Consider the following 25,340-nt stretch of genomic DNA (forward strand, 5'->3'; position numbering starts at 1 on the left):
TCTAATGGTTCTACCTATGCAAGAGTCATAAGGATAGGACAAAAGGCAGCTACAAGATTTTCAAAGAATACTAGAACATTAATTTATAAACATGACATATAGAACCTTAGCCCCTCCCCAAAAGGTAACTATGTTCACTGTTACCTAAAACTCCCGGGAAGAGTTTGATTATACTAGTCTGTTCCTTTACAAACACTAAGTTTTAAAGCCAGTTTGGAGGCAGGAGTTAGGAGTACAGATTAGAACTAGGTTTCCCCCATCATGGCAAGGTTAGAGGGGACACAGTGCCCAGGAAAATGACTTTAAACATTGACAGTAAAACAGGAGTTGTGGGTTCCCTGGTCTTACAGAGCCCTCGCTGGCTTCTGACTCCAACCCGGGACACAGGAGCTCTGCACTGCTAAGTAAGTGTTCATTCTAAGCAGCCTAATTTGACTTCATTCTGCTTGGGCTTCAGGCCAATTGGCAGATGTTCTTGTAAAAGCTGATCTCAGACACTTTCCCTTTCTAATTTTCTGGCACCATCGCCTCTGCTACATGGGATATCATCTCTGAAACTTTATCTTGGGTTCCCCAGGTTTTGCTTGTTTTGTAGGCTTTGGTTTTCCCTAAAATCTTCCTGCCTCAAAGAGGTTCTTATAAAAATGTTAAATCATTCGTAATTCCTTTGGTGTAAATATGACTTTTCAAATGACTTGCTTGCAATTTTCCAACCATTCCTTACCTTTCTCCCAACCCCCTCTGGAATAAGTAACTACAGAAACAAAAATGCAAACACAAGGTCATCATTGTGAGCGCTGTACAAATGCACCACTCTCTTGCACAGGTTGGACTCTAAGGAATGAAATGCCAGAGCTTTGATATTTATTATCTGAAATAGGTTTAACATTTGGAGAAATGTATTCAAAATACGTAACCTTGGAAAGAAAAGCAAGCTGATCAGTCGGAGAACAGGGTGCAGGCAGCAAACATGATGTGAACAATTTTGTTGTGTCTGGGGCAAAGTTAGAAAATTGAGTACTTTGGAGCCATAAACAGCTCCTCGATGAGGAAAAAGTAAATTAAAAATCCATTTTTAACTCTTGATGAGGGCCACGAGCTATCAATTTTAAATATACATGACCACAATATCAACAATGAAGACATGTTTTATTTAATACTTTGGCCAGATCAGCCCCCTGAAAGGGATCCCTAGTTTAGGAAAGAAGAACAAGAAACCATCATTCACTCTGTTGCATGTTTATCATTTTCCTAATTATTTCTATTGGTCCTGTTTTATTCTTTCTGCAAATTAAGGGGCATGGGAAGGGATTCTGTATCACATCAGTAATGTCTGATTCTTATCCAAATATTCCACCTAATAAGGACGAAAGTTCTCATGGACTGGACAACCACTCTGCAACATTCCTGAGAATTGAATAATATAATAATCTTGAAAGTCAGCAGAGTGGATTATCCACTTTTTTTTTCTGGACTTGAACTTGTGAACTTAACAGTAGCGCTGCAAAAAAAAAAAAGCAAATGTGCTGAGCACTTTGCCAGAGTAACCTTCCATGTAGAATTTTCATCTTAAATACACACAACTGAAAACAACTAGTTTTTGGAAAATTATATACAAACCCAATACTTCTTTTGATTACATATAAATACAAATTAGCTATTTTTTCTAAAAAGTGGTTATAATAGTAAATAAATACAAAATAAATCTGACCATTATACTTCATGTGCTGGGGTTGAACCCATATAAAATGTACAACTAAATACATTTTAAAATCTTTAAGGAATAATTCTCTGATTAAAATATTTGCTTTCCCAACTTCTTTTCGTAGATATAAATATATTTTCAAAATAGCTGTGTTTTTTTTCATTTCATTCCATAAATAAAGTCTTCATTGGGAAATATTAAAGTGTCAACTGGTTCTGTTTGGGGTTTTTTTTTGGCTTTTTTCTAAAATATATATATTTATTTTATTTTATTTTGCTGTGCTAACGACACCCACAACCCTCCACAACCATGTCCTGATAGTTCTTTAACACGACCTTTTCATTTTCGTCAAGGTACAGCATGGAGATAGCACTGAGGTCCGTTGGAACACAGCATGCCTTAGGGATCTTAGAGTTCACAGAGTTGACCAAGGTCTGAACAATGGCATGATTAGTGGAGTTGAGGTGATCGGCCAGCGGAAAAGGGCATTCCCCCTGGCAGTAGAAGGCATGATACCCCGGAGGGGCCACAATCCAGTCATTCCACCCCACATCACTGAAGTCCACGTACAAAGGCTGTCTCTTACAGCTGGACTTCAGGCGCTTCCGCTGCTTGTGTTTCACCTGACGCTTTTCTCTTTTGTGTAGAGGATGCCCTTTCCCATCGTGGCCAAAAGTTACTAGCAGGGGCCGTATCTGTGACCAGCTGTGTTCATCCTGGTGTAAAGACCTGCTAATCCTCACGTGCCTCTTTGAGACATCATGCTTCTCCTCTAAATGGACCACTTCCACCACAAACCCATGGTTGTCGTGTCCCTGCGCGGTCCAGCGCATCACAGCGGGGGTGACATCAAAACTCTCCCAGCGGCTTGTGTTCTCATTTACCAACCTGGTGTCCAAAAGTCTGGTCACAGGGAATCTCAAGTTGGCTGCTGCAGGTTTTATAATTTCATAAATATTAATTCGGTGATGGAAGCTGGTATTGTCTCCCAAAGCTTCCTGCATTTGTTCCCGGAAGACCTGAAGTTCTGCTGAGGTGATAAACTCTTCGGTCGGAATAGAACTTAAGTTAAAGAAGAATCGCCGGGTTGTTTTCCCACTGATTTCTGGCAGTTCTTCCAAAGATTCTAATTTGATAAAGATGGGAAAGAAAAGAAGATAAATCATTCAGTGCAAGAAGTAATAACCTGATTATGTACGAGAATGTTTGAATCTCATTGAAGGGTCTGATTCAGCTCATGCAAAAGTTTGCAACCAGAAGATAAAACCTTCAGGGGTGGGTGTAACTCAGAGCGCTTGCCTAGGACACAGAAAGCCTTGGGTTCATTCTCAGTCATACACACACATACACAGAAAAGAAAAATGTCATTTAAAAAATACTCTCTCCTTCATTTATATGGTCATGCATGCCATGAAACAAATTTCCTAATTAATTGTTACACTTTTGATCCAGTACAAGAACATGGTTTTCAGGCAGTTATCATAATTGGGAAAATGCTGAACCATTTCTTTGGAACTCACACACTTTAGGGCAAAAAAAGAGTCAGGACTATAGTTAGTAGAGGTCTAATGAGTGAGGAGTTGAGGAAATTATTGCATTTCTTTAAAAAGGGGGGGCTTTAATGTCAATCCCTTAAGCAGTATTCTAAAACATTACTCTGCAATTTAGATGATTTACAAATCTTGATATACAGATTTCAGCTTCCTAATTAAAGACTCTGAAACTCAACATCAACGATGACATTTTGCAAAGCACACCCTACCATTTTACTCAAAAGTCCAGAGACAAAGGCATCTACAGGGACCTACTTTGGAAATGTATGGGTGGTACTAGGAACTGTAGTAATTAAAGTAAAATAATTTCAAGAGAACTAGCTTCCTGATTTGTTTTTTCTCTCACTTCCTTATGACCTCAAGAATCAAAATCTCATTCAGATGCTTTTGGGAAAAAAAATGATTTTGTCTTCTGTTTGTATTTTGTTTTATTAGCCACATTAAAAACATGTCTATCCCAATAATAATACGCTGCCTCATAGACAGAAAAATTGAAACAATAAATATACCAGTATGAGTTTCAGGATACGAGGAGCGTATTACAGAATCATCTTTCTATGTTTATTATCATTATTTCAAAGAGCCATTTAAAGGACCTTGCATAAAAGTCTGTCTCATTTAGATTCCTGCACTGCAGTTCTAAGATCTATTATGTTCCAAGCAAACAGTAAAATATAACATTGCAACTTGAATGGCTGTTGTTGACAAATCATCAAAGGCACAATATTATTAAACTGATAGTAAATAGCAATAAAACTTGAGATATTTGGGTTTATTTTCTTCTCGTTTTACTGAACCCTATTACTTGTGTCAAAAAAAAAAAAAGATGTCTGCTTCATCTAGGAGCTCAACTCAAATGCTAACAAAATCCATTTTGACACCGTTCTATACCATAAGAGATTATTTTATTAATTTTACAGTTGTATTTTCTGTAAAGACAAAGAGCTGTAGCTGTTCACAGAGGCTAGATCAGTGATGGACAACCTTTTAAGCTTCCAATGATAGAAACAGCCCACTGCAGCATGCATGCCATAGGCTCACCACCACTGGTCTAGATACTTAAGCAAAGAAGAGTCATGTCAGATGGAACACCCCAAGGTTCTACTCTCATAAACCTTCTGCACCAAAGGACCAGTCACAGCAAGCTCAACAGAAGCTCTGAGTTCACCAGGCACAGTTTACACCAAGGTACAGAATGATGCTTTCACACAGTGCTGCTGTTCGGCCTTCATCCTAAACAACTAGAAACCATTACATCTCCAAATGCAGATGCGAGTTCACCTGGTCTGAGGAGGGGCCTGAGATCGGCATTCCCAGTGAACTCTTAAGTAAGAGGATGCTTCAAGCTGAGAAATGCACACTAGATGTCAAGGTTTTGAAGGATGTTTTTCATATTCAAGCACAAATTGCCAGAGGAGTATCTTTTTAAAATGCCATTCTGCTAAATAATATGAACGTGCATAGAACCATTAGTGTTGGCCAAGGAGTAAGAGTTGAGGCTACAGTGGACCAGAGAAAGATTCAAACAGAAGGGTCCTCTAAAATTCTTCTAGATAGGGAGACTACCATGACCAAATGATAATCTTCCATAGTCCTCTGGTGCCCCATAATCCAAACCTCCTGGAGACACCTATCAGGATCCACCTACATCCTGAATCCCTCTGTAAGCCAATAGTTCTTCAGGCTAGACGTGACCACTACAATCACCTTCCCACCAACAGAACCAGGGCTCCTTTCGGTGGCCCAAACAAGTATCAAGTATTGCTTCTTTTTTAAAGTCCCTTCTTCCTGATATCCAGGAGCCACTCTTTCTGTTGCAGGCACTTGTTGAGAATGTAAAGACCAGCTGCATCCCCCAGGCCCCAGACACCAAGCCAGATATGAACCGAGATCTTTGCTTCCTGACACCAACACATCTAGGCACATTCTCTGTTCTTTCATAGAGGAGGAAGGAAAGGCAAACTGCCCAGGGCTCTCCACAAATAGTTCTATATTCATCCAAGTACCTGGAGAAATCACGATAGCAACAAAAGTCCCGAATCCCAGTCCATAAAGAAAAAGGAAAGACATGAAACGCACATGCTCATGCACACATGGCAAGAGGATGACAATGAAGGGACAATTTTCAAGATAAGTATGAGAGAGAGATAAATGAAATCTGGAAGATGGGTACACAAACAGGTATAAGATAGGATAATAACCCTCTAAAATAAAGATAAAATCATATAAAATTGCCACTTTCCTACCAGAAACACAGAAAACAGCAATGTCCTCTGCTTCAAAATTTCACTGGAGGTAAGAAGCCTTAGCAAAGCAGACTGGCTTGGTAGCCTTAGCAAAGGAGAAAATTGCACTGTTGCATAGTAACAGGTGGCATAAAGTCCTTTCTCTAACCTTCCAACTGCACCCCCATAAATCTAATCCTTGAAAAAATCTCCATCCTACTCTTACCACAGAGGTGTCCACTGGGACAACAGATTCTGGTCACTGCCTTAATTCAGTCGCTTCTGTTCACAGAAACCTCGCTACCCCAGGAAATCAGTGTCCAGGGTTAAGGCACATGCCACCTCCTCCTCCAAGGGAGAAGTCTCAATCTTTTCTCAAAGGTGGAAGATTCAAAACCTATGTGGAGCAAAGCCAATTAAGAAAACCATCTACAAATCATCACAGCAAGCCTGGGGACTCTGAAAATACAGAGTAGATCATGTATGATTTGGGGAGGCTTATACAGTTGTTAATTCCCTGTAAATATCCCTTGTTCAATCAGCTGAACTTGGTAAGAGGTTTGAGTCTGACTTATCTTCGACCTCAGTTTATGGGGCTCTAAAGTTATTAACCAAGTGGATGGAGCCAAGGCTGCGAAAATGTGGGAAGATGAAGAAAATAAGGCAAAAATTTGACCTGTCTTTCAAAAGTGAAGTCCTAATTCAATCATTTGCACTACATCGATTATTCATCATCTACTTCAAAATTATCCAAAGGAGTGGGCTACATCTACTTTGGCCTCCTTTTCCCTAGAGAAAGGGAAAATATAGCTTAAAAAGTCATCATAATAATGTTAATTGGCTGACTGCTGTTTTGGGACAGTCTTGTGCTAATAACGTTATATGGATCCTCTCACAGCAAAGTGATTAGAGAGGAACCATGATCACTTCCATTTTGTAAGTGAAATAGTTCAGAGAGGTTATGTAACTTACCTAAGGTCACAAGGCTATGAACTTGAGGGCACTGCGGTGCCCAAGTTTCTAGCCACTAGAAGGCACTGCCTCACAGGGGAGGAGTCAAAGCCTCAAGCAACAGTCAAAACTATCAGGACACATTAACATTTATTGCACTGGCAACTGCAGAGTGAGTTCTGTCCTAACTAGAGGATAGGAACATACTACCCAGGTACCATGCAGACAGTAGAGAGAACTAAATGAGCCAAAAGTGGCCATGGGGCCACTGGGACATGGAAATCTTCTTTAGAGCCACTGCTATTTTGTGGCTGTATTTCTGCCCTAAGGCATGGTGAGTTTTATTTTAAAAGTAAGTTATCATTATGCCTTGAGAATTTTGCAACGCTCTTTGGATAGTAAAAAAATAAAAAACCCTCTACTAAAACAATAACAGTGCCTACAAATATTCTAGAAAATCAGTAAGGTTGGAAATCTCTGCCTTACAACAAAATGGAGGCTTTACATATGACAGACAAGATTTTCCAGAAGATAAAATAATTGATATATCAAGAAGTAAAGAGATAAAATCCAAAAGGTTACAAAGACTAAGATTTTGTATTAAAGACAACAAAGGAAATGGCAACTAAAGCAAAGAAGAGCCTCCTCGTCACCACTAACCCTGATTTGGCCTCTGCCCACGCTTAACAGTGGCACCTTTGGAATGACTGCCACCCCTTTTATTACTCACTACTTACTGAAATGCCCAAGGTGCAAGTCCAAGAGCCAAAGCACCTCAGTGAGAAGAAATATGGGGAAATTATAAAAAAGAAGTGGAACCAAAAATATCAATGCCAGGAACTCTCACGGGGCACCAAAGCTCAGTCTCTATGAGCATTTTCAAACAGAGTAACTGCCCTACCTAATGGGGCCCAGTAATCACACTGTACCACCTGGGGCACTAGGGAAGCACCCCATGTGAGTACTGGCTGGGAGTGCCTACACTTCCCAATCCACACTGGGAACCTGTCACAGGAATTCTCCTTCACAGAGCAATGCTCATTTCTCAAACTTTCCTACATAGATATTTTCATGGTAATTACATTTGTGGGAACAGGATTCATCTCTATTTGAAAGCTTTGGTCATAGAAGCAAATAACTGCAGTTATTACATGCACTAAGGAAGACGCTGTCCCTCAAAGTCTGGGGAACAAGCACATGGGTACTTTTCTATGTTCCGATCTGTCAACAAAGCAGAAGGCTTTTTGCAGAACCAATGAAATCAAGCAATACCAGTGTGTTTCGAACGGCAGCAAAGCACAACACAATCTTCCCAGATGTCGAGCTGATTTTTTTATACTCAATGCAGTCCTAAAAGGCCCATATGGCTGATGCATTTTCAGTGACTTAAAAAAAAAGACAGCTTTAGCACAGCTTTTGCCCTCATGTCAGTGTAGAAAGGACTGAAATAATGTCCAATAGGAGAAACGACAACTAATAATTGTGTCTCAAATCACTCATTTTTTATTTTACTTTATTTTATTTTATTTTTTTGGTACCTGGGACCGAACTTGGGTAATTGGAGGGCAGGCGGCAGAACCACTGAGCTAAATCCCTAGCCCTCAAATCACTCATTTTGAAGTCTGAACATATACATATTGGTTGAAAGAACATCCAACCTTGTCTCTCTTGTCTCACAATTCCACCAAACCATGGGACATCAATTACAAAAACAAACAGACAAACAAAAAACAAACAACAACAAAGCTCAACAAGTGGATCGGGGATTTGGCTCAGTGGTGCCTGTGCCTGCTTTGAAGGCCCAAGGTCCTGAGTTCAATCCCCAGAAGAAAAAGACCCTCAACAAGTACTTTAATAGGGTCCTTTTAGTTCTTTAGCAAGTAAAGGTCTATTAACCTTGTATAAACTAAATTCTGCTCTTGGGCCAGTAGCCTTAATCACATGGTTTATTACAATATTTCTAATAGCACATGTGGTGTAAGGATGCTTATAAAAATTAAATTCTGGGTTACATAACAATGAATAGTCTTCAAAAAGCTCTAAATCCAACCTAATGATGGTATTCTTCTCATAATGAGAAAGGATATGGATTTGTTGAAATTGAGGGCCAACATTACATAGATTTTCTCTATCACCTACATGTACCAAGATGTAAAGTTACGGCAAGTTGATTTTAAGTGAGTTGGTAAGTGTTGTACTGTTTGATATATAATACTCACATTTTTTTTTTTTTTTTTTGGGTACCGGGGATTGAACTTGGATCCTTGCGCTTGCGCAGCAGGCAGCAAAACCACTGAGCTAAATCGCCAGCCCAATACTTATATTTTGAAAGATATAAGTTCAACTTAAAAACTCAAGCACACATTTAAGTTAGAATAACACATGAATAATATATAGTCTAAGTTCTGACCAAGCCACTTCTAGAGAAAGTATGAGAAATATGCAGACTTCATTGATGAAAACATCACTCAACTGAGTATCTTTAGGTAGTACCTGACTTAAATGATCTTACTTTTAAGTTACAAGGAAGATACTGTACTTTCCTAGCCTTATTGATAAAGTTAAGGATGGTTTCCATGCTAAATTTCCAGAAGAGGTGGCTGAAACAGCTGTGCTTCCTGCTTTTTTATCCAGAAAAACTATTTCTAATAAACATCAGCTGGGAATAATGAGCTGGCTCTATTACCATCTCAGGTTTCAGATAACAGAATGCACACAAATGAAAACAGTTCTACATTAAGACCACACACACCTTCTGCTTTCAATGGAGGATTCTAAGAGAGTGGAATGAATGAGGTCTTACTGTATTTGGAAGAAATCTCTATTTGGAAATGATTTAGTATCCACTTCCTAATGTACCTGCCTTGATGAAGAGGCATCATTTGTGCTATGACTTTTGGGACTTCTCCCCATTATTAACCAGAGTTCTCACAAGTATGTCTTCCTTTACACTGAAAAAACTTCGGGCTGTGTCATTTTAAATTTGTTTCTATCATTTCACAGATCTCCACTTGAGAAATACCACCCCAGCAGGGCAAAGCAAGCAAAAGAGAATTTCACCCCCAACTCCCTAATACTGTACAAATACATGCTCTGTGCCACGCACTTATTTACCCTCTTTGCCTTATTTCCTAGAACTTGAAGGATACCATGCTCTTTGTAGAGAATATTAAGCCAAAGGGCCTTTAAAACTGTAGGGAAAGAATAGAGGTAGAACCTGTGTTTGACTAATTGCTCTAAGAACTTAGGTTCAGCAGATCTCAGTAGCTGCTCTAAAACATTTCAAATCCACTAAATACCTTTCTGATGAAACAAGCAGAAATAGCCTACCTTCGGAAACCACACTGAATAAAAAACAAAAAAAACCCTCCCTATTTCACTGCACGTGAAGGAAGCAGGCAGCTGCTGCAAAAGCTTTTATCTGAAGGCTTGCCTTGTCTCTACCCAGAGCCTAAAATGTAAGCGCAAGACAAGAAAGTCATTGTGGAAACAGTAAGATTGTAGAACTGATCTCCCACGGGGATTAAATAGGGATTCGAAATCTTCCAAACCGGGTCCAAATCAACTGTAAATTAGAAAGACTTTGGGGCTCTGGGCTTTGATTTTTCAAAACTATTATCTCTGAAAATTCTCCCCTTGACTCTGTCTAAACCTGAATCCCCAGCTTAAACAGAAGACGTAGATTTATAAAGCAAGGGTTTCCAAACAGATTGCAAGAAACCCCAATCCTTCTCCCCCGGTGGAATTCTCACGCCCCTTTAGCCGACTAGGGGCGTGCCTTTGACCCTCACCTTCCCCATCTCTGGATGCCTCTCCAGTTCCTGGAGGAGGAGCTACTCTTCTGGCCAACGGCCAGGGGAAGGGTGCCGAGGCACTGCTGGGGAATCCCGGGCTCCCCCCCACCCCCACCCCGCACAGGCAGTGCGCCCAATGGCGAACAAGACTGGAAACGTCACTGGCGCTCTGGCCACCCCGCCTCTTCAGGACCCCGTCCCGCCGCCTGCCTCACCTTCGTGGTGGAAGCTGCGCACCGTGTTGGCGCGGCTGGCCGCCCTCTCGAGCCGCTGGTCCGGGGCGGGCGCGCCGGGCTGGCCTGAGTGCCGGCGGTACAGGTCCAGCATGTAAGGGGGCACCACGGCGTCCCTGCTGGGGGTGGGTCTCTGCTTCAGGCCGAACATGCTGAGCAGCCTCAACTCGAACTCGCTCAGGATGTCGTCCGAGGGCTGGGACGAGGGGCGGCCCGACGCCGCTGCGAACTTCCTGCGGCCCAGTTCGGGAATCAGGCCAGCCGCGCCGCCCAGGAGGACCTGGGGAAGCAGCAACGCTAGAAGACAGCGGGTCCCGGCCACCATGGTCGACCTGCGGACAGGGCCGGCCGACGTGAGTCACTCGAGTTCCCCGCCCAGTCCTCCCGCCTGCCCGCCCCTGCGGCCCCCAGCTCTGCGCCACCACCTCCAGGGTGTCCTCCTGACGCACACCGACCGCACCGCAGGAACGCCAGTCCCTGAGAGCTGTCCCCCTCCGACTCATCTGACTTCTGATTTGGGGTTTTGCCCTCATCTCCAAGTAGTCAGCCAGCGACTGCCACTTTTTTGTCTGTGACATCAGCTCTGACAACCCGTGCTGGGAATCTGGGAAAATCACCGTTTGTCCGACACCCTGGGTCCCCTAATAACCCGCACACTGTCCAGCGCTCACTTGTATATAAACATGCATCAAGAGCGCATGTGACTTCCTGAGGCACTCTATAGAACTTCCTGACACACACACACTTAGTTACACTGGGGTCTGTAACTTCCAGACCCTGTAAATTCAAGCGCACAACTTTTGAAGGCGCCTCCACCTTGTTGCCCACGCCCCTAACCTTAGGGGTGAAGGACCGGCCACTCCATCACTCTCACGCCATCCAGAAACACAGGTACCTTCCCGGGATTATGTAAATAGCTACTACCTACTAATGCACACATCAGCTGTTAAAAACACAGGACCAATTGGCCATGAACTACTGTCCCTCGCACTTCTGGAGACAAATCCGAGAACCCCAACTCCCAGTCCTTTCCTCTCCGAGTGGAGAGAGCAGGTCTCCGGGAGAAACCTGAAGAATAGGTAAGGGATAGCCAAGGCCAGAAGTACAGGTTGGCAACTAACGGCTGAATTCCAGGGGCCTATTTTTTTAATCGTAGAAATGTTAATAGTCTTAACAATATACCGAAAGGGGGAGGGAGAAGGGCCGGATGAGTGCAGGCTGGGGGGTCCGGGGACACTGGGACCTGGCCCCCCACCCCCCACCCCCCGCACGCGGACCTGCCAGGGTCTGTTTACTTCCAGCCCATTCCGCCCGGGTAGGCGCTGAGCCCCGAGTCGCATCCCCCATCCTGGCCCGGCCCCGACCCCGGCCCCGCGTCCTTTACCTTTAGGAGACCGCAGTCCGTCTAGGAAGCACGCGGAGACACGTCCATTGAAAGAGCCACCACATGGAAAAAGCTCTGTCCGAAGGGCCCGGCGCAGGGGCCCGGTGTCCGTCCCCTTCCCTGGCCGCACAGTCGCCTTCTCGCGCTGGGAGCAGCGTCCCGGGTCGGCCTGGCGGCGGGGTGGTGGGGCTCGGGGACGACGCGGCTGAATCCGCTGGCGAGAGGCACGGGAGCGAGCGGGGAGCACGAGTCACTCTCCCTGCAAGTTCAAGAAGTCTCCAGCCAAGTGCTGACACACAGTCGCGAGCAGGGGGAGGAGTGCGCGGCCGGGCAGGGACGGGGAGGGAGAGGAAAGACTGGTGCTGTCGTGGTCCTCGGGCACCGGCGCCCTCGGGACCCGCGGCTGTCTCTGGGGCTGGGGCGCAGGGCTCGGGCGCTCGGCGCTATCCCCGCCGCGGCGCCGGGCTCGGGCCGGCCATCCTGGGCGACGCCGGGTCCGCGGAAGGGCGCAGCGAAGATGTGGGTGCCGGGCGGGCGGCGCCCCCGCATCACTCCGCCTTCCTCCAGCGCTGCCCCATGCGCGCTCGCCGGAGGCACCCGCTGCGGCTCCGGCGTCCCGCCGTCCTCGGGCGCATTCTCCCGCAGGTCCGGCCGAGTCCCGGGGGGTGGGGGCGGACGGCCGCGCTCTCCTAGCCCTGGGGCCGAGTGCCTTTTTCGGCCAGCCCCGGGTCCGGTCACACCTCGGCCAGCGCGTCCCAAGCTCCGGGTCTCCGGCCAGGGACGCCGGGCATCGCGGCGCTCGGGCTCCGCTCGGGGCTCCGCGGCGCTCTGCGCGCCTGTGTGAGTGTACGGCGCGGCCCGGGCAGCCGAGGCCACAGCGCCGCCGCCGCGCGCACAGCCGGGGGCTCCAGCCCGCGCGGGTCTCTCCCCGTGCTCCGCGCAGCGCTCGCCCCGAGGGCGCGCGGGGGCCGGCGGCGGGGACTGCGGGGGTCCGGGACGGCTCTGAGAGTGCCGGGCGCAGAGCGCGGCGCAGCAGGGCGAGGACTCCGGCGACGGCGGCGGCGGCGGCGCCGTGGCGCGGCGCTCGCGGCTTTTAAAGGGGACGCCTCCTGCCGGCTGCCTCTTGGCCGGGGCCGAACACCTCCCCCTCGGCTGCGCAGCTCGCCGGGGATCCCCGAGAGGCGGGAGGGAGAGGCGCGCAGGGGTGTGGACGGCGCGCCCGGGCGGCCACGGCGGGGTGGGGCGGAGGGCGGGCCCGCTGAGAGCAGAGCTCCTGCGTCGCTGAACCCTGGACGAGACTCCTTGGCGAAACGCAGCTCAGATGCGGGGTCCGGCCTCTGTGTCCCCACCAGGCCCGTTATTCAACTTTCAGTTTGAAATTTTTCTGTACTAGAGAACCTTTTAAAAAGGAATTAAATTACAAGGTATCTTGGCATAGAGATGAGCTAAACACTTACACGTTTTCGGGGATGGGAGGGAAAATTTAAAGAAAATAAGGCTGGAAAATAGGTGTTACTTTAGCATTAACACAGAGATACGCGCAGTTACAAATGCAAATGCGTTTGTATGCATTTACATTTATATAAATGCACAGATGAATTTCTATTCAAATATATCTAGTTTAGAAAAATGCATGCATAGGTTTCTATAAATGTTTCTTTATGTAAGCATATGCAGAGGAAGCACCAGTTCCCATGAACAGGTCTGTGTAAGTGACACGAAGTCTCCGGTTCATGCTGTGTGTTCCGTGGACTGTGTGTGTGGCAGCGTGAGGAGAGGAGGGTGGGAGGGATTTTCTTCTCATTTTTTTTATGGTAGCAATCACTGTGATATTTATCTTGCTCAGCTCAATGTCAGGCGATTAGCAGCTCAGAGTAAGGTACAATAAAGCACAGTGTGCGCTAAGCATACAAGACAATTTGGGACCTTCCAACCTTCTACCCTACCCCATTCCACCAGGTCCCCAGAAGCTGAGACAGGTGGCCAAGTCACTTGTCGCCCTTGGCTGAAATATTCGCCAAAGCTGCTGCACCATGAAGCTCCTGGGAATTCTTTTTGTTCCTCCCAGAGTTTCAGAAGCACCGCCAAGTTGCTCACGTGACCCCCAAAGCCAAGGGCGGAAGATTTTTGTAAAAGGCCAGACAGGTACCATCAGGTTCTTCAGCAGACCTTCTAGGCCTGCAAAGCAGAGATAAAGAGAAATCAGAAGTGGGACTAGTAATAATGTATTATCCACGTGTATGATTTTTTTCAGTTGGGAAGCTAAAGTAATTCTAGGCTCTGCTCGCATAAATCGGATTAGCAACCCACAGAGGGGAGTTGGGCACTTCTAACGGTATAAAGGTCAAATGAGGTATTTTGGAGGAAGCCTGCTTAGTAGGAAAATAAAGGAGGGGGTAAAATATTCAGGAATATACTACTTTAGTCCCTAAAAAAAGGTGCTGTGGAAGTCATTGCACTGAAACATAGGACACCAAGCAAGTTGCCAGTAAAGCATATTATACTCATGTCAACACTTAAGTCAAAACGTGTTTATGATACTTCTGAAACCAGTTCCTTCCCTATCCAGTTTAAATGAGAAGTTAACAATTGCTTCTGTCATCAGTGAGATTTTAAAACTAAATAAAACCTATATGAGACTTAAATCAGCATGCTGCTTTTAAAGAGGAAGAGAAAGCTGATAGCTATTGGATACACCCCAAGAAAAGATGAAAAATGAATCTGGTGATGACATCAAGGATGTCTGGAAGATTTAGGCTTTCATAATTTGAGAAATGGATACCTTGTCAGTGCGCATGATTTTGATAGTAAAGAACCCGAGGGGAAACTTACGGTTCTGGACATTCTATCTTATTTCAGTGTCACCCATCACAATATTCGTTTATGGAGGACATGTGATTTCTGAGGGGCTACTGAATCCCTTTCCCAAGTAGAACTTTTCCCAAAGTTTGACACTATTTCTCCCTTTTAAAAGCAAGGCTCTCTCATTGCTTTTTAGATATGGCTGCCCCCTTGTGGTGGATATGAGTTGCAACGCTTGTAAGAAAGAAATAGCTTAATTAGTTAATTGTGTAGTCTGCAAAGGCGGATTTGGGGTACAAAGTACAGGCTGATGTAGAGTACATTTTCCAGGTAGCAACAATAGTCAGGATTGATAAACCTAAATAGAAATAATTTATTTCTTTTCATTCTCTTTGTTAATGGCCGCTTTCCACCTAAAACAGAATTTGGGGCTATTTCATACTTTGAGCCCACAGTGTCTCTTTGCTTTGAACATATCAACTACTGCTACCCTGGTTGCATCTCCCCTTTTCAAAGGTTTATTCAAAGTTGTTTTAATCCTGATGCTGAGATTCATTCTCTCTGGGTTTATCAGATTTGATATGTCTGCCACATAAGCAGTGGGGATAGACATGGGGATGGGGAGGATTTAGTCAAGGGGTAGTGGTTTCAGATACCTCAGAAGGAACAGGCAAATCAGGTAAAAGTGAAAAGACTGCAAGGTAAAGATTTTATAGAAAGACAAAGGTGGTTGTTGCTAGTCCATTCTGATCATTTCTTGCTAGTTTTTCAAGAGATACCAGAAATCTATATTTGATTGTGTATGGCCATGACCCGAGATGAAATTAAATGCTTAAAGAGTCAGACTTTGGCAACTTTTCCTTTAGCAGTTCAGCCCAGATAATGTTTAATTTTATTGCATCCTGCAGCTATTAGCATTGTTCCTGCTAGGCCAACCATTATGCAAATTAACATTGAAATAATGATCCTCATGTATTGTAAAGGTCACAGCAGGCATGACATGATCCATCTACCTTGTAATTGTCATTCCACTGAAACCTGTGGCAACTCCCCTGAGAAACCTCTTGGCTTTTAGCATGTGTGTCATTTATTACTAGGTGACACCCAACCCCAGTCCTACTTACTTTGCCTGGGTGAGTTTCTTTCACAAGAATCAGGAGCCACAGAGAAGAGGAACATTTAGTTCATCAAACTTACATCTATTTAGTGCTTGATTAACTGTTGTAGGAAGGACAGATGGAGTGGAGTGGTTTGTATGCAAATCTAGGCTACATTGGCCAAGACGTACTGTTTTAGCTATCCACTGAACCTTATTTAATTATCATATAAAAATATAGGTGCCTATCTGGCCAGTGACATTAAAAATGTTTTGATCTTAGGTCCCAGTGAATACAAATATACATAATCTCTGCACATAGTTTTTGAGACTACAGTGGAAGAATATGACATGTTCACAGGTAAATACTATATACACAGCACATAAGATAAGAACTTTAAAAGAAGTGAGAAATGAACTCATTTGCTGCAGTTTTAATGAAGAGCCTTCCCATTTCTTAAAGGAGGACTCAGTGGATCAACAGTAGAGAGAGCATTCCAGAGGAATAGTTGGGTGCATAGGATTTCAATAGGCTCAGTGGTTATCCTTATGACCAAGATCAGTATTCATACCAGCAGCTTTTCAATCAACACCATTAATTGCTGAGCTGTGGTACTAGATGCTTTTTATTTGTTATTGCATTTAATCCTCATATAAACTTTGCACAGTGGGTGTTATTACCTCTCTTATACAGATAAAGAAACTGGATGGAAAGGGTAAGCCATCTCCCCAAGGACGCACAGCTAGCAAATAGCACAAGAAGTAGTTTATTCTAAAATTCATGTATTTGGCTCCCACCACCACTACTACCATAGTAATAATCTCTCAGTTTCATACTATGAGACAAACCTAAATCCAAGACATCAGGTGGGAAAATGCAGGATGGGTTTCTCAGGACTATGAGGAGGTAGCTTAAATTTGGAGATGGGTTTGGATAGGGATAAGGCAATACTAGGCAGTTAGTCTATTCTTCAGGCAGCAGCCCTTCAGGAAAGTGATGGTATATGCATTCTAGAGGAGCAGGTGAAGGGAGTCTAACAAAGGAATATTTTAAAAAGTCATGGCAGAGAGGCATGAGAATGATAAGAGAAAATGAAGTACCAGGCCCCACAGTGAGATCAGGCTTCACTGGCCTTAGGTCCACCCAGCACAGGAGAAGCAGCTCTGAGGGCCCCAAATGCCACAGCTGGGGGAGAATCGTTGGTAAGAGTGGAAGCTAACAGAGAATGAATACCTCACCCTTTCTCCTCTCCTACTGTCTGAGCATCTGTAAGCAGCTCCATTGGCCTAATTTGATTGGAAGGGCCAGTGTCTCAGTTATCTATTGCTGTGTAGCAGATTGCCCCAAGCTTAATGACTTAATGCCCATTTATGATTTCCCAGTTTCTGTAGGTCAGGAATCCCAGCCTGGCTGAGCTGGGTCTCTCAGGGTCTCACAGTATTGGCCAGGGCTGGAGCCTCATTAAGGCACAGAATCCTATTCCAAACTCACGTGGTTGTTGGCTAAATCCACTATCTTGTACCTGTAGAACTCATTCTTGATCTCTTCTTTCATCAAGCTAGCAGGAGACAATCTGACTATAATCAGCTGATTATATTAGGCTCACCTCGTAGAATCAACATTTCGACTGATTTATGTTCAGTTGCTTAGGAGCCTTAATTACATCTGCAAAAGCCCCTTTATTGGGGTATGTAGGATAACCTATAATGGGAGTAACATAACATTACATTCATAGATACAATTTTTACTCAAGAGCAGAGGAAGCCAGACATGGTGAAACACACTTAGTAATGCCAGCACTCTGGGAGGCTAAGGGACATCACATGTTTGAGCCCAACCTCGGCAACTTAGCAACTTAGCCAGACCTTGTCTCAAATTTTAAAAAGGGCTGGGGATATAACTCAGTGCAAAGGCCCTGAGTTCAATCCCAGTAAAAACAAGAACAAAGCAACAACAACAACAAAACAACAAGTAGAGTAGCATAGCAAGACTCTGGGAGTCTCAATCTGTACACCCTGTGAATTTCAGTCTTGTAAGCACAGAGCAAGGTTGAGTGTACCAGGGTGGAAAAAGAATATCAACATAGTAAGATGTGATGGATGGCAAACTCTTGAACCTTGAGACTCAGGATTGTGAGCCTAAAGAGTCCGTGCTCTGTCCTGTATAAGTGGATCACTGTGTAAGGATTTTTATTATTTTCTTTTTTGGTACCAGGGATCGAACTCGGGACCTTGGGCTTGCTCAGCAGGCGCCAGAACCACTGAGCTAAATCCCTGGCCCCTACTGTGTAATGATTTTACTGGAAGAATGACATGGTTGGAGATTCATGTTAGGAAGCATAATGTCACATTTGGTAGTAGTGGGGAAGATGAAGTATAGAAAGAAATCGTAGGCAAAGAGACCAATGATTAGCTTTCATAACTATATTCACAAGTGATCACAGAGGTCTAAAGTCCACATAGAAAAGAAGCCCACATGAAAGCTGTAATGGTGATTTGCCAGGTGGGGTGTTTCACGTACATGAGTGGTAGAGCTTTGGGGTAGGGAAGATGGTCAATATTTGTAGGTTTAGAGTCTGGGTGGCAAAAAACAAACAAACAAACAAAAAACAGTAGTGCACTTAATGAAGAGCAGTAAGAACAGAAGTCAAATGGGAAACTCAAGTTTTAAAAGACCCTATGAGCCTCTGGTTAAATATCCTTTGGAAGTCTAGAACAAGTCCCTAGACACTAGCTGGGAGTTTAGGGAAATGCAGGTTAGAAAATGGAGTTGGAGTGTTGTGAGCTAAGCCTTAATCATCAGAAGAAGAAAGGTGTTAGAGTTCAAATCTAGGATATCTCCCAATAATCTCATTTGCTCAGAGGGGGGCTTTTCAAGGGTGATTGGCTCATGGGGGCACTATACTCTTCAGTGGGTCAATCCACTGTCGAGTTCCTAAGTAAATGTGCTTTCAGGAGGTGGGGTCTGGTGGGAAGAAGTAGATCACAGGTGTGACCTGGAAGGATCTCTCTTTCTTCCTGGCTCCTCCCTTCTGTCTCTGCTTCCAGGTCACCATGACAGGAGCAGCTTTCGTCTGCAGCAGACCCTTCCACCATGCCATTTCTGTCCTGAGCCAGCCATCCACAGAATGGAACTTCTGAAACTGTGAAACAAAACAAAGTTCCCCTCCTTTAAATTGCAGGTGTCAGGTATTGTGTCCCAGTGGTGAAGAAAGTGACTATGACAAAAGGATTGTCAAGCAAGGCCATAGATGTCACTTTCAAAGTATTCATAGAAGTAAAAAACAGTGGTGATCTGTCCTAAAAAGCAGAAGGAAGTTTTCAGAAGAGGCTCATCCATAGTCTTAAATGCTGGAGGGGACTGGGGAACAATAGATTGAATTGACAGCTCCTTGGTGATGTTTCTCAATCACAGATACAAAAGCAGAATGAATGGAGAAGAAGACTGCAAGGGATGGAGGTAGGAATGGGAGGCGAGGAAGCTGAGAAAATGAATAGAAGACAAGACTAACTTTTGGGCATGGAAAATTTGCTGAATAAAATGATTTAAAATGAGGGAAGCTAGGTTAAAGAGAGACTTTAAAAATTGGATGCAAATATGACTGATACATATGAGAATAAGTTGACTTGAAGAATATGCATGTTTTCAACTGAACAATATAAATTAAAACAAACTTCTCTCCATATAACCCTTTGGACTTATCTAGCAACTGTCACTTATGCCTTCAATATGATAACCACAAATCTTTATCCTCAAATAGCTTTTTAAAATCAGATTTTGTGGTAGAAACTTAATATCACCTAGATATTTGCAAAAAATGTGGAAACCATTGAGATTTTCCCTCTTTAGTAATTCATTCTAAAGATAACTTTCTACCTGGTGTGTCACTACAGCCTCTTAACCTTTGTATTGCTTAATGGACAGAGCTATGCAGAGAGATGATTCTTCATAAATGATATGGACCTAAGGTCTCATCTGTGAAGATCTGCTGAGGTCTTAGCCCTTTATCAAGATTTGACAGTGGTCTGTGAGAAAGCTCATCATCTCTAAACTAGAACATGACTTTTTCAGAGAGTTCGTCCTGAAAGAAGAATGAGGTGGAAAACTAATCAAAGACAAAGAATTTTTTAAGAGATGTCAGATATCTGAAGATGTTCTTCTCATTTGATCTAGAACATCTATTAACATATGTGTCCAGGGCTTTGAACTGACAACTAACCGTAAATGAGGTGAATGGGCAGTACATTTCTAGTGATTTGAATGTTTAGAAAAATAAGATCTTGTTTCAGTCTGACTTGATCTTCACAAACTCCCTAATGTGGGTTCTTCAGATCTAGCCACATCCTTCTCACTTGATTTCCCAAGGGGAACTTTGGATTCTGCAGTGAAGGACTTTTTTGGTCACCTACATGTGACATTCATTTGTATTCTTTTGCCTTCCTCTCACCTTCTTTATAGGTTTTGGGGACATTTCTGTTCTCTACCACAGTCTTAATCCTAGAGTTTCTTTTGATTTTCTTTGGTAAATAGGGAGACCCAATAATCTATCATCCAAACAGGTATATTTTTTGAGCAGGAAATAGAAGGGTCTTATATACTGGAACAACAAGAATAAACAGGAACTGTCCCATGAATACCAGACCTGTGGTTATATGTATAAAGTCTTCCCTGATGTTTCTAGCTCCAGCTCATCACCTGCTCCAAAACCCTGTCCTATTCATGGTTTGTGTCACTTGATTTGGCATAATTTTTCGGATATTTTATAGTGCTCCTGAGATCCCCCTCCCATTTATTTGTAATTTCTTTAATCTCTTAAAAATTCTTTGTATGAATGAATAGTATCTGTCAAAGTAGTAAAGACTCAGTAAACACTTACAAAGGCTCTTTTAGTTTCGTTTGACTTTCTAGGTACATTTAATTATACCATCTTTTTCATTTTCATAAACATTTATTTGAAAAATTAAGAGGCACCAGAGAATTAAGTACATATAAACTAGATCCCTTCCTTGATATTTAAACTACTTGAGATCAGCAAATGTTTAATAAATGAATAAAAATAATTGTTAGATGAATTCACAAAATATCTCCAAGTCCTTAGAAGATTTTAGGTGTAGGATTTAGAAAAGATCTGTTTATATCACAGATAAATTGTGAGTTTGTAAGTGAAATTTTGGTAATTGACACAATTATTGTCATTACTGTTCCTTTGTGAGTAACTTTCTCAGATCTGTATTTATCTCCAATGAGTAGACAGTACATTTGGGAATAGAAAAGGTGATATAAACCATGAAAAGAAATAAGAAGAAATTATCAGTAGGTGAAAATTATCTCCAAATAATGCATGAAATAGTTGAAATTAACTGGAGACTTTTAACAAAACCAGCAAAAGGTTCATATATTGGCTTTGTTGGAGAATTTCTATGTGATTATTCATTCTTCACAGGAAGGAATATCCCAGGAGAATAGTGTATTTGCAAGTTCTAATTAATACCTAAGGATTTTTCATCTACTTAATTCCAATTTTTTGAGAGGGTACTGGGGATCAAACTCAGGGCCTTGCACTTCTGAAGCAGGAGGCAGGTGCAGCACCACTGAGCTAAATCCCCAGCCCTCTTCATCTACTTAAAACTTTATTTACATGTATCTGCAACTTTCACACTTGTGGGACCACATAAAGCCTCCTAATGGTAGCATAATTGCCTCTCAGCTGTCATTCATTCATGTGCATCTCTCTGAAGGGCCCTTGTAGGACTGGCTGGAAATTCATTTTATCTCAGTTATCTATTCATTTATAAACTTTCTTAGTGGGACACAAAAGATTCTTCTTCTTTCCCTAATAATGTGGAACTCTCACATTGAGCAAATACTATGCAGTATATTTCACCTGAGAGATTTTTAAGAAATTCCAGATTTATCCTCCATTATTTACTCTACAGTGACCATGCAGTCATGCTGGAGGCCAGATATAGCTCACACAGTGTCCTCAGGGATCCCCTCCACCCTGACTACTACAGTGCCTACCTGATTGCCAATCGAGGCCTTTTCCCATTAGGTGCAATTTGCTCTGCTCACATGCATTGCTGGCCAGATGTGCTAGGGAACTAGCACCTCCAAGAGCAGCCCTCCACCAATAATCAAGAGCCTCATGCCTGTAGGTGGGATAACTCAAAGTGCATGGCCTAGAGGCCCTCAGTGTTTCAGCTAGTCACATGATGACTGGCTCAATAATACATACACCCTTTATAGGCTTCTTGCCTTTCCCTGCCTCTCTTTCTTTATTCCCCAAATTTTCTTCATGTCCCCATAACCTACCTGTACCCAAATCCTTGTCATTAAGTTAGCTTCTGGAGGAACTCAAAATAAACAATGGATAATCTACTGACCTGAGATAGTGTCCTTCAAAAATGCTTTAAATCTAAAGGTACACTGCACTTTACCAAGAATGAAATAAAACTATTGACTTTAGAAACCTATTTCCTGAACTTGCTTCATTTATTCATTCATTGACTTTTACTTTTCCAGGCACTGCTAAGTTTCTGGAGTGACAAAGATGAATATGATGACTTACACAAATCAGTCACATAGACATTTAAGTAAAGTACAGGAATTGAACCACAAATAGTTACCACCTTCACCTAGAGGTCAGAGATATTTTCCTGAGAGGACATAACACTTGCATTGGATCATGAAAACTGAGCAGGTGTTGGGCAGATAGACCAGGAGGGGGAGGGAATTCCAGGCAGGAGAAACAGCAGGGATAAAGGCACAAAAGCATGAAACATCAAGATGCATTAAAGAAATGATCGGCAATTAAATGTGACTGGATGGAAGAAGAGAGAGAGGTGCCAGAATTTCACTGGGCAAAGGAATTTGGTCTTTTCCCCCTTAGGATCTACTGTGCTTTTGAGAAAGATATCTTTGGTAGAAATGGGCATGATGGGTTGGAGTAGAGCCAGATTATAGACAGAAGGACAAATTAAAAGGTGGTTGTAATTACTTAATCAAGACATGGGGATTCCTTGCATGCAGTGGAAGCATGGGGTGAACAAGAAGGCTAGAAGAAATTGAGAAAGTTAAGATTTGATGAAACTTAATGGCCCACAGGGGATGAAAAAGGAGTTGGAATGAAAAGTGCAGAAAATGTAAAAAGAGGAACACGCTTTATGTATAAATGCATAATTATAGAGAAAAATTTTGAAGAAAATCTCATTTGGATTTTCAACTCCTGCAATTATCAATGATTATGTCCTTATGGTTATTCTTTTAAAGTCATTCATGCTAATAAATATCAAATAGATACATTAAATCCTTCAAAGGAAGAGTAATCATTTTAGATTATTGGGTAGCTGTTTCGTACTTAAACAATTCATTAACAAAAGACTATTTTGCATGTGTAAAGTGCTAACATATGGGATATATTTGATCCAATCCAGAGTAGAAATCATTATAAGACCATTAAGGAAAACAGTTATAATTTCATTGACTGTCTTGGAGATTAATGTTAGCAATAAATCTGCCTTTCTATTGAGTTTTGCTAACTTGGAATTAATTCAGCAAGTTACTGATTCAGCATCTTATCTGACAAACTACTATGTCAGCCGAAAACATGGAGACCCACAAGAACTAGTTGTTTTACTATGTTGATGAATGAATGCTGGTGAAATATGTAATGATTTAAAGGTGAAATTAAAATGTGACATTACCTTTTACTTAAATAAACATTACATACAATTTTAAGAAAATGTCATGGACATATTTGAATCTATTTTTTGAATATTTCAAGTGTGATTGGTTTCCTATACTGAAAACCCTAGGGCTATGTTTATGACAAAGAATTATCCTTATATCAGCTGTTAATGTCAAAAAATGTAGAAATTGTATTATATTCATCCTGAGATTTTCAGAGAAGGAAAGAAGGGAAGGAGGGTCGGGGATTTATCTCAGTGGTTCCACTGCCTGCCTCACAAGCACAAGGTCCCAAGTTCCATCCCCGGTACCCAAAAAAAAAAGAAAGAAAGAAAGAAAGGAAAGAAGGGAAGGAGAAAAGAAGAGAGGGAAGGAGGGAGGAGGAAGAATGTAAGGAAAGAGGAAGAAAGGGAGGGAGGCAATAAGGAGAAATATGTACCTATGTACTTGTTATTTGTTCATTTCTCATGGAAGTAGTATAAGGAGAAAAGATCTCTGATTCCTCCAGTTCCCTTATGTGAATTCAGAGTAACTCTGACTTTTCTTCACTTTAGCTAGAGGGGGGTTAAAACAGGGTTCCAAAGTGCCAAACATAGAATTAGACAAAAAAAATACTACTTGTCTATTTTCAATATGAATACATTTTCTGTAATTCACCTCATTTATGTATTTTAAGTGAATACGAAAGTTACTAGAATATCTCTGAATTACATTCACATGTGTCTGCCTTCTTTTTCAGCAATAAACAAATGGAACATTTTTAGATAGCCAATAACTTTCAGATCAGTTAACTCTTGTTTCAAGTCCTATGTCAGAAACTAAAAATCCAAACTATGTGATTCTACCATTTTGTTGATTTGACTTCCGCTTTACCTTGATTAAGCCATGGAAGAAAATGAATGAGAATAACTTCTCCACCATTGTCTTTCTACCTCTTTTTGAAATAACACGAGTGAGGTGAATTAACTGTGAAATGAATGACTAATTAACATTCCCATCAAATATACTTTAATGAAACACTTTCAGAATTCATTTGCCTTTTCCTTGTGTGTTTTATACTGTTTTCTACAGTCTTTCCTCCAAGACTGTCTAACAAGAAAGGTTCCATGCATATCTGTTTTTTTAATTAAAATGTTATTTCTTTATTTTTAAAGCACTTAACTAACAAAGATTTAATATATTCAAAGTGTATAATGTCAGGACTTGATTGATATACATGTACATTGTGTAATGATGACTACAGTCAAATTAACACATCCATCAGCACTCAGACTTTACATTAAATCCCTAAAACTTGTTCCTCTTATAACTGGAACTTTATCCTTTAATCCATATCCACCATCCACTCCCTAACCTGTAGCAACCACCATTCTATTCTCTACTTTTAAGTGTTCAACTTTTTGTTTTTTTGTGTCTGGCATATTTTATGTAGCATAATGTTCGTTTCATCTATGCTGTTGCAGATGACAAAGTTTCCTTCTTTTTAAAAGCTGAATAACATACCATTTTATACATGTGTTATAATTTCCTTATCCATTCATCTATTAATAGACCCTTAGGTTGTTTCCATATCTTGGCTATTGTGAATAATGCTGTAACAAATTTAATAAAGGAAGTGAAAGATGTGTACCCTAAAAACAAACACTGAGGAAAGCAACTGAGTAAGACACAAGTAGATAGATATCCCATGATTAAATCCTAATTAATCCTAAAATTCTTATGGCACCAAAAAAGACCCCACATAGCCAAAAGTACTGATTTTGGGCAAAGTACTGATTTTGGGCAAAGAGATCAAAGCCAGAGGCATTACAAAGGCATCGTAGTGCATAATGGGCATCTTAGTCTATTTTCTGATGCTATCTGAGAGGGAATAATTCACAAAGAGCAGAGATAATATGTAGACTAGAGTT

General features: G+C 42.3%; 1 protein-coding gene across 1 annotated transcript; it reads right to left on the reverse strand.

Annotated features, from left to right (window-relative positions):
• Nucleotides 1-827: 827 nt before the first annotated feature.
• On the reverse strand, nucleotides 828-12,090 carry Bmp2 (bone morphogenetic protein 2). Its single transcript, XM_004840805.4, has 3 exons — nucleotides 11,846-12,090; nucleotides 10,444-10,793; nucleotides 828-2,831 (listed from the first exon to the last, which is right to left on the reverse strand). The coding sequence occupies exons 2-3, from the start codon at nucleotides 10,784-10,786 to the stop codon at nucleotides 1,987-1,989; spliced, it is 1,188 nt and encodes a 395-aa protein (XP_004840862.1). The 5' UTR covers nucleotides 10,787-10,793; nucleotides 11,846-12,090; the 3' UTR covers nucleotides 828-1,986.
• Nucleotides 12,091-25,340: the final 13,250 nt, after the last annotated feature.

Source organism: Heterocephalus glaber, unplaced genomic scaffold (genome assembly GCF_053883595.1).
Source record: "Heterocephalus glaber isolate CG9 unplaced genomic scaffold, H.glaber_assembly_v1.0 deba00001532, whole genome shotgun sequence".
Taxonomy (NCBI): Eukaryota; Metazoa; Chordata; class Mammalia; order Rodentia; family Bathyergidae; genus Heterocephalus; species Heterocephalus glaber.